The sequence below is a fragment of the Conger conger genome, chromosome 10 (assembly GCF_963514075.1).
Source record: "Conger conger chromosome 10, fConCon1.1, whole genome shotgun sequence".
NCBI classification, from domain to species: Eukaryota; Metazoa; Chordata; class Actinopteri; order Anguilliformes; family Congridae; genus Conger; species Conger conger.
The window spans coordinates 42,781,954-42,797,147 of NC_083769.1; the positions used below are offsets into that span (position 1 = coordinate 42,781,954).

The following is a 15,194-nucleotide window of genomic DNA, read 5'->3' on the forward strand; positions in this document are numbered from 1 at the left end:
ACTCCAGCAAAACAGAATGTTATACTGAACATGACCGACCAGTCGACAACGATGCTTTCAAGGCAATCTTAAGTCGCTGGATGAGACCGCCTTACTAGCTGGAGGAGAAGCAATTGCCACAATTGCTAGTCAATGGAATCATTAGATATTAGACCTGCATGACCTGAAAGAGACAATCTTGCAGCAGTCAGAGATAAAAAAAAAAGTCTAGGATAAATAAATATACAATCCTGGCCTTGTGGTGCTGGGTATGAGTGAAAGGTCATAAAATCAGAGCTCAGCAAGGACTGCTTGAGCGGAATCCGAACCGCGTCGCATCGTTCCCGGATCTGAGAGGGATACAGCAGGAATAGCCGGCATTGTTCATCTCTGCTGCGACTGTGGCTGGTCGCCTGAGCGGCCACGGCTTGTTCTCTGCACACACGTATGAGTGGGTTGTCTGTAAATCTTCCTTTGAAATACTTTTATGTATATTTTATTTGGAACTAGAGTGTAATTATGTATGTAACCTGGCTGGTAAAATAAATTGTTAAAACTTGTGCTGTGTGGTTTCGCTTACTGAACACTCACTGTTACACAGGGAATGCTTGGTTACCCCCTTGGGTTGGTCTAGGGAGGATGTAAATTTACACTTAATGTATCACGGTGTCTAGCACCCGTAGACCTCTGATGGTAAATCCCTCGCCTCCGCGTGGTAGTTCATTCATGTCGAGAACAGCCGTAGCTTGTTGGCCTTCTGGGGTCCCTAGGCTGTAAACAGATATACCCAAAAGTAGCTATTCCTGTGACCTCTGTAATGACTGCAGATATCTAGCCAGCTCGTGAGACGTGCACGTAACGCGTGATGTGACATGCGGCGGAACCAGCAGAGGATTGTTCAGGGAGCCCATAACGGTACAGGATTCCTGTAGCTATCAAGTCCAAATTATAAATAAGACATCCACCAAATGTGGATAACTAATCTAAATTATTATTCTAAATGGAGTCAGATTTAACGAAGGTCAATGTATTGGCCCTATTGTGGAGATTCTTGGTCAGCCCGGACCAGTAAAGAGCGGAAGGCAGAGTGGTACTACTGTCTTTGTATCGTGGTTTATTTATTGGCTGATCTAGACTCTACACATAGGGGCCACTAATATTTAACCCTACTAGTATTCTTTCAGCAACACCAGACGGACAAGCATGCTAATACCTTCGGCCCTCGCTAAATTCCGTAGTTGGGTTAGCGTGGGGTTTTACGGCAGCGAGTTCTGTATATGACTATGAGCATGCAGAACAAGCAGCAGTAGAATATGCACATAGCTTTTTGTTTGTTTTTTTTACTTTTTTTTTTTACAAAAAAGGAAAGCACTCTCAAATACATATGAGAATTGTGCACAAACTACTCATTTACTTGTGTGATGAGAGGTTTTATTATTTGGCAGCAGGAAGTTGTCCAAACTGTCACAACTGCAGCACTGCTTTTTTCGGTCAAATTTAGAATTACATGAAAAAACAATCATTTATAAAAACTATCATTCACATGATCAAATATTTATATTTTATATGTAAATATGTGTAGTGTATATGTAACATTTATACTGAGTACGAAATGTAATTAATATAATTTCTTCTTTGATACATATCTTGTATCAAATAAACGGTCTCAGAGGTTCACCACTGACAATAACTGATCTGGGCCCTGCTGGTTATATTTGGTTTAGAATTTTATATATATATATATATATATATTTTCCCCAATGATGTGTTTGTGTTATTTGTTGACAAATCCAATGTAACAATTTTCCCCACAAAGTTCATTTCACCTCCTGAATAGGAGATTGAAAGGAAAAACCACCCAAAACAAACCACAACTGAAAGAGGCTGCAGTAAAAGCCTGGAAAAGCAGTTTGGTGATGTCAATGGCTCACAGGCTTGATGCAGCTACTGCAAGCAAGGGATATGCTCTTTGTTCCAATATGTTTGCTAACATAAAAATGGCCTGGTCTGACACCAAAGGTGCTACATTCTAAGTAGTATAACACATCTAGGTGTAAATACCAGGAAATCAAAGCTGAAATAATGAACTCTTGTCTTCATCTTTTTTTAATTTCCACCGCAAAGGTATTCCGTGTATTGTAACAAAGGAATTGGCCATTGCTGTTCTTATACTTTTTGAAGGGACTGTATATGTGTACATCATTATATCCTTACCATTATATTCACATTTCACAATATCAAAAAACACTGGGTACAAATTACAACACCTTTGTAATCTGAACTTGTGGGTTTATAGGGGAAAAGCAGGTTAGTTATGTAAACCGGTGCAGGACCATGCAAGACTTTAAAAGTCAGGAGCAGGACCTTGAAATCTATCCTATACTTGATAGGTAGCCAGTGAAGCGAAGTGGATAGTGATATGTTCATACTTCTTAGTCCCAGTCAAGATGGAGATTCTTTAGAGTGGCATTAGGAGAATTTGGCACCAGCAGCATGAATCCATGGACCCAACCTGCCTTGCGCCAACTGCTGGCGGTGTGTAACGGTGTGGGGAAGATTTTTTGACACACTTTGGGCCCGTTAATACCACTCAATCATCGCTTGAATGCCACAGCCTATTTGAGTATTGTTGCTGATCATGTGCATCCCTTCATGGCCACAATGTACCCATCTTCTAATGGCTACTTCCAGCATGATAATGCACCATGTCACAAAGCAGAAGTCGCCTTAAAAACTGGTTTCATAAACATGACAATGAGTTCAATGTTATTCAGTGGCGTTCCAAATCACCGGATCTGAATCCAAGAGAACACCTTTGGAATATGGTAGAATGGGAGCATAAATGTGAAGCTGGCAAATATGCAGAAATTACATGATGCAATCAGGAATGTTGTCAAGAGGCTTCCTGTGTGCCACAGTTGCAACTGGAACATTTTCTCAGCCTCCATACTTTCTGCACCAGGGCTATTTACTCACACTGTATATAAAATATGTTGTTAAATACTGGATTGCATGTATGAACAAAATATCTAAATATACCTCTCTTCACTTACACTACAAGCAGTATGAGTTGGTAATTTGAATACATTCCACGGGAAGTCGGAACCCTCTTATTGTACAGTAAAATATTTAATGTGAAATCAACTCAACTGGACTCATTTGCATTCTTATTACAGCTGAATTAGTACTGCCTGGTGTAGCCTCATGCTACTACTGTAGGTCAATTGTGTAATCGTGTCCTGAATGCAATGCTTCATCAACAACCTAACGGTTCACAGCGAACAAAAAATGGAAAATCTATTCACTGTTAACATTTTGTCTGGAAACCAGCAGAAACTATGTAACGTTAAACAACAATCGGTTGTTGTATGTAAAAAGCTTATTCTTGTAAATAAGTTGTCCACACCTATCCGTATGAGGATTTTTGAAGTTACTCCCAAAAGCATGTGACTAGAAGCGCTGTATTTGACATTTATTTTGTATTTAACGCTTTGTATTTAACATTAAGTAGCCTAGTAGCGTGGGAGTAGCCTAACTAGTTAGGCACAGCCATTGCTTTGACAAGTAACCGAAATTGAAAGTAATAAAGAGCCTATCTTGCACCGCAATCTTTGGACTTTCTTTCCGCACTTTCTGAAGTCCAAACACAGATTGAGTCTCGGTGAGCTCCCGAATCAAGTAAGGCTTACATTCCGTCTAATTCCGAGAAAATGACACGCAGGCATTAGATAGGCTTCTGTTTAGAATAGAAGAACATGGTGGCAGATTTGTTAACACGGGTGAGGTGCTTAGTTTTCGACGAAACGGAAATCCCACGATCGGCAATATAGGCGTAATTCAGGTGAATGTTGTTTACTTTTGGATTACATGACTCTTGTATTTAGGAAGGTGCATTTTGTTATTCGTTCGGCTAGGAAATCGTTTGTTTTCATTACGTTCCATTAATGGCATTTGTCAGACGCTCTTATACAGAGCGACGTACAACAAAGAGCAAAGTGCATACCCATTACCAGGGATAAGTGCGCTGAAAGACCCGAGAGGGAATTACAAGTTCAATTGCTAACTGTACAACAAAGATAAGGACTAGGGCCTATTTGATCAACGTTTTTTGTTGCTGTACACTGAAAGCAATTGAGTTTGTGGAAATGCCATTCATGTAATGTAATTTCTCAATGTGCAAATGGCAAGTTATTCTTGTAAACAAGGCCACAGAGAGGTTTTCCAAATTGGCAGCTTTCACTTCTCGCCTGTGGTGACTTCATCCTGTTCTGTCCAGAATGCTATTCAGCATAGATCATCAACTTTGGCCCCTGAATCCAAATTCAGGCCTGAATGTATTTTCTCATGGCTAATTAGTGCTACTGATTCATACCTGACTCCCAGGTAAAGGGAGGGTGGATCCCTCTGGGATCATGAACTGCTGATCCCTGCTATCTAATAAGTAACAAATTGATAGTCAGAATTATTATCATTGAAATAAATATTATACATTTGTAGATTCATGAGTTGCTCTGGAATTTACATGAACATTCTTTTGAGCTCTCAGATGACAAATTGTTTCTGTATGGGTGGTGGAATTTATTCCCCCTCAGCAGTTATGGAATTTTAGTGATATGGTAAAAATGTTCCAGAAAGGTGGGTGGAAATGTGTTAATCTCTGGTTGGAACTGAAGGCTTACTGGAATTACCTGTTATGTTTCTGTGTTCTGTCCTGTGTTAGTTCATCTTTGTTAATTATCATTATTCTTGTAATTTATTATTTTTCATATTTCATGTCTGGTGTTCTGTTTATATTCATTAGTCTTTGCACTCGTCTTTCCCTGTGATGTCTGAGTCTAAATGTTTACTAGCCCAGTCACTCCCCTGTCTGCGTGCCCCACTATTCGGGTGTTTACGGTAGTTCCGGGGTTCAACCTTCCTTCCAATCTTGCATTCCTTACTTCCTGCTTTCTCTCCATTTCATGTTTGTACATAGCACTAAAATACTAATCCCAACTAACATAACACTAATATGTTTGACAAACTAACATTCACTAGTTTTGGGTAGTGTCGTTTCTAGGAAACGACAGAGTCCAAATCTTCAATTTGTCGAAAAACATTTTCGCGAGGGAAAAGACGACACCATGGCAGCAAGATCTTCAGGAAAATCAGACTTTATTAGCACACGCGCATAAAGCCGGATCAGTTCTCCAGAACTGAAACCCTGCCTGTCATTTTTACACCCATTTTATACACAGTTACTCCACCTACAACTCCTCCTCAAACCTCATTCTGGCAAATCACCCACACTGTTCTTATCGTATCTCCTCCCAACGCTCCTCCCACAACGTCATTGTGGCAAATTGCCAATGGTCCTTATGCTCAGCTATAATTAATGTTCTCGGTCAAATAGATACACTTCTGGCATAAAACATCGAGAGTCCCGGAGAAATCAGCTGTACAGTCATATCTTGCTCTGCCCGTGTCCTTGACAGTTTGGTCTACACAGTTCACGACGGGCCCCCCCCTGCCAGCTGGCTGCTGTGTAATTCTAGCACAATTTAGCAGTTCATCAGTTTGAAACTATACAGGGTACATATCATACTTTAATACAGATATATTGATAAACTTTTAGCACACATCGTCAAGAGTTTTGGAGGAACCAGCCTGCTCACTAAGGTGGAATCTGATTTTGACTTGTGATTGTTTATCATGCTTTTAGGAGGGAGACCTTTGTTCTGTGAATTTTCCCCTACAGTATTTGTAATTTAAATCACTTAACTAACTTACTAACGCATCTCCAGTTTTGATTCTGTTCTGTAACTCCGCCTCCCTATTCTATCGCTGATTACTTGCTTAGTTTCAGCGAAGTATTCGCACCTGTCTCTCCGTATCTCTGCTTCTCCTGATTTTCTGCAAATTGTCTACTCCCTAGTCCGGAGCCGTTTGTATTACATGTGTGCCTTTGTGAATCCAGTCCGCGTTTTCGTTTCCCCCTCGTTATTGTCCTATTACCCTTTCATGTGTCTCACCTGATGTTTATTTGTTAGACTGCCCTCACTCCCATGCCCCACCTAGTTTGTCTCATTCCCCTGTGTATTTATACCTGTCCTTTTCAGTTGCACGCGGCTAGTTTGTCTTGTCCTGTTTTGAGTCCTGAGCCCTTCATCCCTTCCCCCCAGTTCTAGCCTCCTTGTTTCCTAGTCCTTGCCTTTGTGTATTTGTGTGGATTTCCTGTTTTGACCCCTGCCTGCTTCCCTGGACAATTCTTTGTGTGTTGTAGATTTCTGTACCTCTGCCTTATTGGATTGACCCCCCGGTTTTTGACCCTGGCCTGCTTTTTGACTATGCTCTGTCTGCTCCTTCACCTGCTAGTAAACCTGCCATTTAACACTCCCCTGTGTCTGCTTCTGGTTCCTCTGTCCCCCCCGCCGTAACATTACCTGAACTCATTTCTTTAAATGTCATGTGATTCTATCATTTATCAACTGAATCCACAAAAACAGTTACCTTTCTATAAGTTACTTTTTTACACATGCAGTAGTAATACCTCCTGCTGAGAGAATACTGAAACTCAGTCAGGACAACTCACATATTCAGATTTAATATTTTCATGAAAATGCAAGTGAATGTGGATGGATGGAATGAGAATGACATGTTATTTTGTGAATTACAATACATGGACATCTATCAAGCACACAGCAAAGTATTATTATTATGCATTTAATGAACTGTGATCGAGTGCATTTAACGTTGTTGTCTAACTCTGTTGGAGGTAAATTAATCCTGCTTATTTTGTTGTGCACAGGAATGTGCTTTCAATGATGTGGCAAATCATGTGGCATTTGTGGATGTGGATGGTAAGAAACAAATATTTAGCCTCATTATCTTCATTGTTATAAATCACATCTTGTTGTGTGCTTCTGTTAGCACATGTACAGTGGTCTCCAGAATTGTTGGCACCCCTGATTGGCAATGTATTGTTTTGTACATTGGCAGTCAAGGGTGCCAATAATTCTGGATCCCATTGTATATACCGACTTCTGTCTTCTGTTCCTTATTTCAGTTTTTGTTTAAATGTCAAATAACAATACACTTCCTTATTACAATTAAAAGGTAACGTTTGTCATTATCATTTCAAATATACAGGTGCATCTCAAAAAATTATAATATTGTGGAAAAGTTTTTTTTTCTTTTCGTAATTCCGTGATTTTCATATATTTTAGATTCATTACACTAAGTTATTTATTTCAAACCTTGAGGATTACGGCTTACAGCTCATGAAAAAAGAAAGAAAAAAGAAGCCGAACAGAAATGTACTGTTATCAAGATAGTCTTGTGTACAAGTAGTACTAATACTGGGATAACTATCTACTGGCTTCAGCAGAAGCCACAAAATTCATTATGTGTTTGGCTTCAGCCTGGGTAATAAGAAGACAGTGGGAGAACGGACCTGAGACGTCTAAACGCTTGGGGAAACGATGTTAATTGAAATGGTTTCTTAAATGGCATGGTCATGGGTTCTCAACATCTCATGCAAATTACATTGCAGACTTAATTATTACTTACTAAATTACTTCATTTCAGATTTCATGAGAAATTATATGAGAAGCATAGCTGCCAACTCTCACGCTTTGCATGTGTCTCACGCCAAAAGCGTGAGAGTTCACAGCTATGGAGAAGTTAAAAATTTTCTAATGTTCCAAGATGAAATAATATACAATATGTGATGGTGTAAAGTGTAGACACAAATGCAGGCTCTGCTCCCTACCTCTCCACTCATCGGGCTGCTGATAGGGGACATTAGACACTGCTACCTGAGCTAGCACTCCAGGGGCAACATACAGTGGAGGAGCAATGCAAGGTGCTGTGTGCATTCAGCCATGAGTGCCTGGACCATCCAGTCACAGTTAAGACCCGGAGACGACTCTGATGTGCTTAGTTTCCATCAATCCGGCACACATAACCGTCACCCTGATGTAGATCCAGGCTAGTTACAGGGGACATGTGTCTTGTGGCCACTGGGCCAACCTGGCCCTCATCAAGGGCCTGCCGCTGGAGGATACCTCTTGGTCATGTGGTTGAGGGAAGGTATTTTCCTGCTAATATGCTGGAGGGCTTTAGGTCCAGGGAGAGAAACTCAGTCCAAGTTTCTCGTACAATAATTGAATGATTGGAGCTGATCAGGACACAACGAGGCACACCTGCAGATTGTGAACTGCTCCTGGCCACAACCCCTCAATCACACATGGGCTGCGTTGGAGTAATGAGGCCAAGATCAGCTGCCTTTGTTCTTTCCCACCACCCCGTACCCTTCACTGTTTTTTGTGAGAATAAATCAACCTCATTTTCACTAAAACCTTTTGCTGCCTTGTTTTTGACATGGCATCTCACAGTCTGTGGTATGAATCACAAGAACCATATGTTCAACTATGCTGAAACCTACACGATAAGGGACATTGAATAAAAGATTATTTAAATGAGCTTTCACTGCAACATGGTTTTTATTTGCCAGGTCTCAGGATGATATACTTATATACTATACATATTTCTGAATGTGCTATCATAATCAGAGAAATGAATTACTTCAGATAGCAGATATGCACTCAGTGAGCACTTTATTAGGGAGACCTGTACACCAGGTTGTTAATACAATTAAATCAGCCAATCATGTGGCAGCAACTAAATGCATAAAACCATGAAGACATGGTCAAGAGGTTCAGCTGTTTTTCAGACCAAATGTCAGAATGGGGAAGAAATGTGATCTAAGTGACTGTGATCTGGTGCCAGAAAGGGTGATCTCTTGCACAACAGTCTCTAGAGTTTGCAGAGAATGGCCAGACTGGTCAAAGCTGACGGGAAGGTGACAGTAACCCAAATAACCACACATTACAACAGTGGTGTGCAGAAGAGCATCTCTGAACACGCAATGTTTCAAAACTCTTTAAGTGGATAGACTACAGCAGCAGAAGACCTAATATCAAATAAAGTGCTCAGTATATATTTCAAAATATTTTCGCTGCACCATGTTTTGTCATCCATGACTGCTGTATTATGTAAAAAAAATAAATAAATAAATCATTCCTGCCAGCTGAGGAGGATATACACCCATCTTTCTAAATGTGCAATCGTACCCTCAGATACATTCAGATGGTAGATGTTCAATTGAAAGCAGAAATAACTAAATGAGTTTTATTTGTAATATTTAATGTGCTGCAGGTATATCTGTTGCTCCTTTTCTGTGACCTCTCCTATTGCTGTGGAAGTGCAGAATACTTCATTAATGGAGAGTGCTGTCCGATGTGCTCACCTGGTAAGTCACTATCTTTTATCAAAATAAAGCTTCTACTGCATTATATGTTGGCTTACAGGCATTAAGAAGTGAAAGCGCTCTTTATTTTGTTGTCATTGAAATGTTATTTCAAATGGGTACATTTTAGCTATGTTTTGTGATTAATCTTTCACACAGGGGAGCATGTTTATAGGCACTGCACAGAATACACAAGCACCTCCTGTAAACCGTGCACTGCTGGATCATTCATGGCGGTGCCCAACGGTCTTCTTTATTGTATCACTTGTGCAGTCTGTGACCCAGGTGAGAAAGATTCATATTCAACCAATGTGTTTATTCATTATATGGCCATTTGCAACTTGCTTGACTGTCCATATTCTGTATCTATATTATCTATATTTACTTGATGGGTGACAGGTTGGTAGTGTAGTAATACGGCTCTTTATTCTCCGTTCAGGTCTTGGTTTAAAGACAGCCAGGGAGTGCAGTCGCACCTCTGATGCAATGTGTGGGACTCTGGATCAGCACTACTGCACTGAGGCAGATAAGAAGGGCTGCAGATTAGCACAGAGACACACTATCTGCAGGCCTGGGACATTAATCAAACGCAATGGTGAGATTGCATCATATCTGCCATCTATGGGGGGAGTGGGGAGTGGGGGGGGGGATTGGGTCATCGTATGGTCGTTCATCGTATGGTGTAGTTCCTCTCATTTCTGAGGGGTTAGCAGAGGCCACTTGCTGCACGATCTGCTTCCGTTAATGCAGGTTGGGCTTTGTGCATGTTCATGCTCAGTTTAAATGTGCGTTGTATGTGAAATGTTCTTCTTTTGTTAATAGCCTTTTCTGTTTTGCAAAATTAGCTCACTTAATTGCACAGTCTACTTTTCTGAAAACTTCTTTTGAAGATTGTAAATGTCTTAACATGCCTTCCAATATTTACTTGCACAGGAACAATATTGACCAATACCGAATGCGAAGAATGTCGTGACAAAACATTTTCAAATGAATCTTCTTTGCCATTCTGCAAACCACACACAGAGTAAGTTTCCTGCATTTATTCTCAAATTACATAAGTTGGGTTTGATACTAAATATAACCCTGATGATTATTTGAGATTTTCTTTTAATGTATTTACTTTTCTGACAGTTGCCAATCCTTGGGACTTCAGGAAATTACAGCTGGAACAGACACATCAGACAGTGTATGTGGACCAAGAAATGATCTTGTTGCTGTGGTTGTGCCTGTGGTGCTTGTGCTTGTAGCAGGACTATCAGCTGTCATAGGAATTTTCATTTCAAGTAAGTTTCCCCATCTGTCTGATAAGACTTTAATACATATTTAAAGGGTATTGCATTTTAAATACGTATTTAAATGGTACTTGTATTCTGTGAATAGGAAAGAGAAAGAAGGGAAAACAAAATGGAGGGATAGAACAGCCACAGGATGAAGGTAAGGGAGTGCACATCTTTGTGGGGGAGATCACAATGCTGATATGAATACCATTAGATGGGCTGTGTGTAGCCTGCATCTGTTACAGTCTGTTCTAACAGGTTAGAGCCATTCTGTTCATATACATTACTGTTACAGTCTGTTCTTACAAGTTAGAGCCATTCTGTTCATATACATTACTGTTACAGTCTGTTCTAACAGGTTAGAGCCATTCTGTTCATATACATTACTGTTACAGTCTGTCCTAACAGGTTAGAGCCATTCTGCTCTTATACATTACTGTTACAGTCTGTTGTAACAGGTTAGAGCCATTCTGTTCATATACCTTACTGTTACAGTCTGTTCTAACAGGTTAGAGCCATTCTGTTCATATACATTACTGTTACTGTCTGCATATGTTAGTCTGTTCTGCCAGGTTAGAGCCATTCTGTTAATTTACATTATAATGAGGGCTAGTTTCAGTTAATGTATTATCTCATCAATTAATCACCACTGTAAACCAAAAACTGGAACAAAGCAAAGGCACATCAGTGAATGTGGACCAAGATATGTTCATGTTCTCATAGTTACTGTGGCTATGCTGCTTGTATTAGAAGTATCAGTTGTGATTTTAAGAACCATTCTCATTTGAAGTAATTTACCAATCTATCTGATGAGACGTTATAGTTTAAAGTTGAGTTATCTATATTCTGTGAATAGAAATCCTCATATTTACACAAGAGATATGAGTGGTAAGCATACTAGATTTTAAAGAATTAAAGATGGACATCAGAAAATAAAAGTAATGTAATATTACATTTTAAAGTTATTCTGAAATATGTAAATATTGTATTCAAGTAACTAAATAATTAACCAGTATTTTGCTTTCAGAGAGGAGAATGAAGAACACGGTACGTGTGAAACTTTTCACATTATGTGCCTACATTTTTAAATACATTTGAAGTGCAGAATTGGCTCATTGCTATAATGTTAGTTAATTTAATTCTGGAGTCACTCCTGATGTTGATGAATGAAATGATACTTTTACAGTTAGTACTGTATTTACTGAGAGTCTCAATTTTTCTAGGAAACAGAAATAAAAGACCAGTTAAACCAGCTGCAGCATGAAAGTAAGGGAGCACATGATAGCTTAATGAGGGAAACAACGAAAGCTGATAAAAAACTATTAGATGTCACATTAGATGTCAGTTAATGTATTCCTTCATTAATTAAACACCAGTGTGAAAATCCATCCATCCATTATCCATCTTATCTAACCTGACTATTCCTGGTCAGTGTTGCAGGGCAGGCAGGAGCTCATCCCAGCATGCAGGCGAGAGACAGGAATGCATCCTGGACAGGTTACCAGTCCATTGCAGAGCACCTAAGATTCACGCCTCCACTGATTCCTTTAGGAAAATTAACCTAATATGCATGTCCATTCGCTATGGGAGGAAACCAATATATCCGGAGGAAACCCAAATGGAGGAAACATATAAACATACTCCAGAAAGAAAGATTTGAGCTGGGTTTTGAACCTGTGACCTTGCTGTGCCGTCTGAAATCCATAACATACAATCAACATTTGAGCTCTTAACTCCAGCAAATCAGAATATTATACTGAACTTACTAACTGGAGGAGAAGCAATCAACACAATTGCTAGTCAATGGAATCTTGAAGAAAATTGAAGGCCAATTTCCCCAGCAACTGTGGCATTTTCACATCGTCTCTATGGTGAAATTTGCATTCATTTAACCGATGAAACCTGAAAGCATTACAAGTTCATGTCTTTGTTTCTCAGCATTACATGTTTATGTCTTTGTTTCTCAGCATTACAAGTTGATGTCTTTGTTTCTCGGCATTACAAGTTTATGTCTGTTTCTCAGCAACATTTATGTCTTTGTTTCTCTCCCTCTCTACGTGCACCTGGCGGTCGAGCTGCACGTTCACGCCTGTTTTCCGTTCTGGTTCCTCAGTGGTGGAATGACTTACCTACCACTGTCAGAACAGCAGAATCCCTCCCCCTATTTCGACGCAGACTCAAAACCCACCTTTTCAAACTCTACCTTAGTCCTCCCTCCTGATTTCCCCTGCCCCTCCTTTCTGATATCCCTAGCCTTGTCTAACCCCCCCCCCCCCCCCCCCAAATAAAAAAATTAAAAAAATTAAAAATTGCACTTATGATGACAACTATGTTTAGAACAGCATTTCATGTGTATTTTGCTTGTTCTGGATGTGATGCTTTGACTTATGGTAGAACCTATGCACTTGTAAGTCGCTTTGGATTAAAAGCGTCTGCCAAATGACAAATGTAAATGTAAATGTCAGCATTTCAAGTTTATGTCTTTGTTTCTCACTGCAGCACTGCCTTTTTTCAGTCAAATTTTGAATTACATGAATAATCATTAATAAGAACTGTATCATTCACATGATCAAATATTTATATTTTATATGTAACTTTTATACTGAGAACTGTAAGGGTAATTTTCTTAATTGATTCTTCATTGACAATGTGTGTGTCAACATAAAGACAATCACGTGATTACAACAAATTATAACCTTTTAGTGATAATCCTTATTACTATTAGACCACTTTCTGAATGAAGTGCTTACTAGGAGTCTTTCTCTGTCTCTGTCCCAGCAGACAGACAGCCTTTCACCTTAATGTCTCTGCTTCTCAGCCTAGCACATTCTGGTCTTACAGCAAGGTCAACAAGGGGTATTCAGAAGACAAAATACTGATAAATGTTCATGGCCAGCTTCTTGTCTTTTTGTTTTGGTAAAGCCCCCCCTTCTGGAAAAGTGTGTATAAGAGTCTTACTGTCATTTCTTTGCAAATGAATACGAAAGTTAAACTCAAGTACAGCTATCGTTGTTTTACTGGGATCTCTTTCATCAGATGATGCTCACCTGTGAAATGTTAAAAATGGCATTTTTCCCTTACCGAACTAAGTGTAATTAATATGATTTTTTATTTTATTTGATACATGCATATTTCTGTCTGCAAATGGTATCACGTATTTTGTGAAGCGAAACTTCTTTTTGTGCAGGTAGCAGTTGAAATTGTACTTCCCTCTAGGGTCTTTCAGTACAGTTATCCCTGGTTATGGATATGCACTTTGCTCTTGTTGTATGTCGCTCTGGATAAGAGCGTCTGCCAACTGCCTTTAATGTAATGTAATGTAATGGAATGTTATTGTCACCTTGCAATACCAGCCTGATTGCTTGATATGCAAAATTACAAAACTACCTAATACTACTATGTATCAACAGAAAGAATATAAAACTAGATGTGAACTGAAATATACTAATGTACTTCCTTCCCACCTCAAATCATTGGTCAGAGATAGAATTGTATGTGGAATTCCTGATAATGGGCTCAGAGAAAGACTGTTACGTGAACATGAGTTAACACTGGAGAGAGCAGTTCACATCTGCAGAGCAGCAGAGACCACTTGTGCGCAAGCAAAGCAGCTGAGCAGGGACCAATCGGGAGCAGCGCCCAAAACAGTTTTTGAAGCAAACGGAGAAAAGTCCCCAAAGTCAGGATTTTAAATGTGGCGGGTGAGGAGGCACGCATATGCCTAGATTGTGCCCTGCTCATGGAAAAGTGCTTTCAGAGGATGGTGTCAAGCCAGAGCCAAGGAAGACGTCAGCCATAGTGAACATGGAACGTCCACAAAAAAAAAAAGAACGATTTATGGATATGGTCACATATTTGCCTAAGTTCATTCCTCAGTTGTGTACCCAGTCTGCACCACTCTTCTAGAGATGCCTTCTAGAGAAAAAGAACGAGTGGGTGTGGTCTCATGAGCAGGAAACATGATAAAAAAACTGAAGGAGATCATAACCGAGGAGCCAGTACTCAAGTTCTATGACCCAGAAAAAAACACTAGGATTTTGGCTGACATTTCCCAGTATGGCCTAGGTGCAGTACTTTTGCAGAGGAGTGATAACCGCTGGCAGCCTGTAGCCTATGCGTCTTGTGCATTGACAAGTGCTGAAGTCAATTTCACACAAATTGAAAAGGAACTTTTAGCCAGCACATACGGCTGTGAACGTTTCCACCAGTACATATATGGACAGGCTTTTGAGCTGGAGACTGACCACAGGCCCTTCGTGTCCATAATGTCCAGGCCCCTCAATAACTGTCCTATGACAACTCAGCATCTGTTAATCAGCTTGCAGAAATATGATGTGAGGATTATATTACATTACATTATTGGCATTATTGAGGTGGAATTGATATTTCCGTTTTGTATACACTGGTTTTAGAAGGTTACAAGCAAGCGTTTCAGGTGATATGTGTGTTTTGATAAAAGGCGTAGTCATTTGAAAGGAAAAGGAAAGGAAGATGTTATGATTTTAATGCGTGTTAAGGCGGAAGTGTGGGTATGATAGGACCCTGTTGGCTGGACATATTGGTGTCGTGAAGGCTTTAATAAAGATCCAGTTTAGCCCAAGCCGTTTGTTTTACGGTTCAAAGAACAAACATTACAGATGTACAAATTA

General features: G+C 39.8%; 1 protein-coding gene across 2 annotated transcripts in view; it reads left to right on the forward strand.

Moving 5' to 3' along the window:
- Positions 1-3,527: 3,527 nt before the first annotated feature.
- LOC133139610 (tumor necrosis factor receptor superfamily member 14-like) overlaps positions 3,528-15,194 on the forward strand; it is a 66,162-nt gene continuing 54,495 nt past the window's right edge. Inside the window, exons 1-10 of one of the 2 annotated variants that reach the window (XM_061259187.1) lie at positions 3,595-3,820; positions 6,767-6,818; positions 9,178-9,271; positions 9,428-9,553; positions 9,708-9,863; positions 10,202-10,292; positions 10,400-10,551; positions 10,649-10,702; positions 11,573-11,592; positions 11,978-13,979. In XM_061259187.1, coding sequence (XP_061115171.1) covers positions 6,780-6,818; positions 9,178-9,271; positions 9,428-9,553; positions 9,708-9,863; positions 10,202-10,292; positions 10,400-10,551; positions 10,649-10,702; positions 11,573-11,592; positions 11,978-12,205 — 960 coding nt within the window. In that variant the 5' untranslated portion in view covers positions 3,595-3,820; positions 6,767-6,779 and the 3' untranslated portion in view covers positions 12,206-13,979. Of the gene's footprint in view, positions 3,821-6,766; positions 6,819-9,177; positions 9,272-9,427; positions 9,554-9,707; positions 9,864-10,201; positions 10,293-10,399; positions 10,552-10,648; positions 10,703-11,572; positions 11,593-11,977; positions 13,980-15,194 lie in introns of those variants that run through there. The other variant, XM_061259188.1, reaches the window with a different exon arrangement.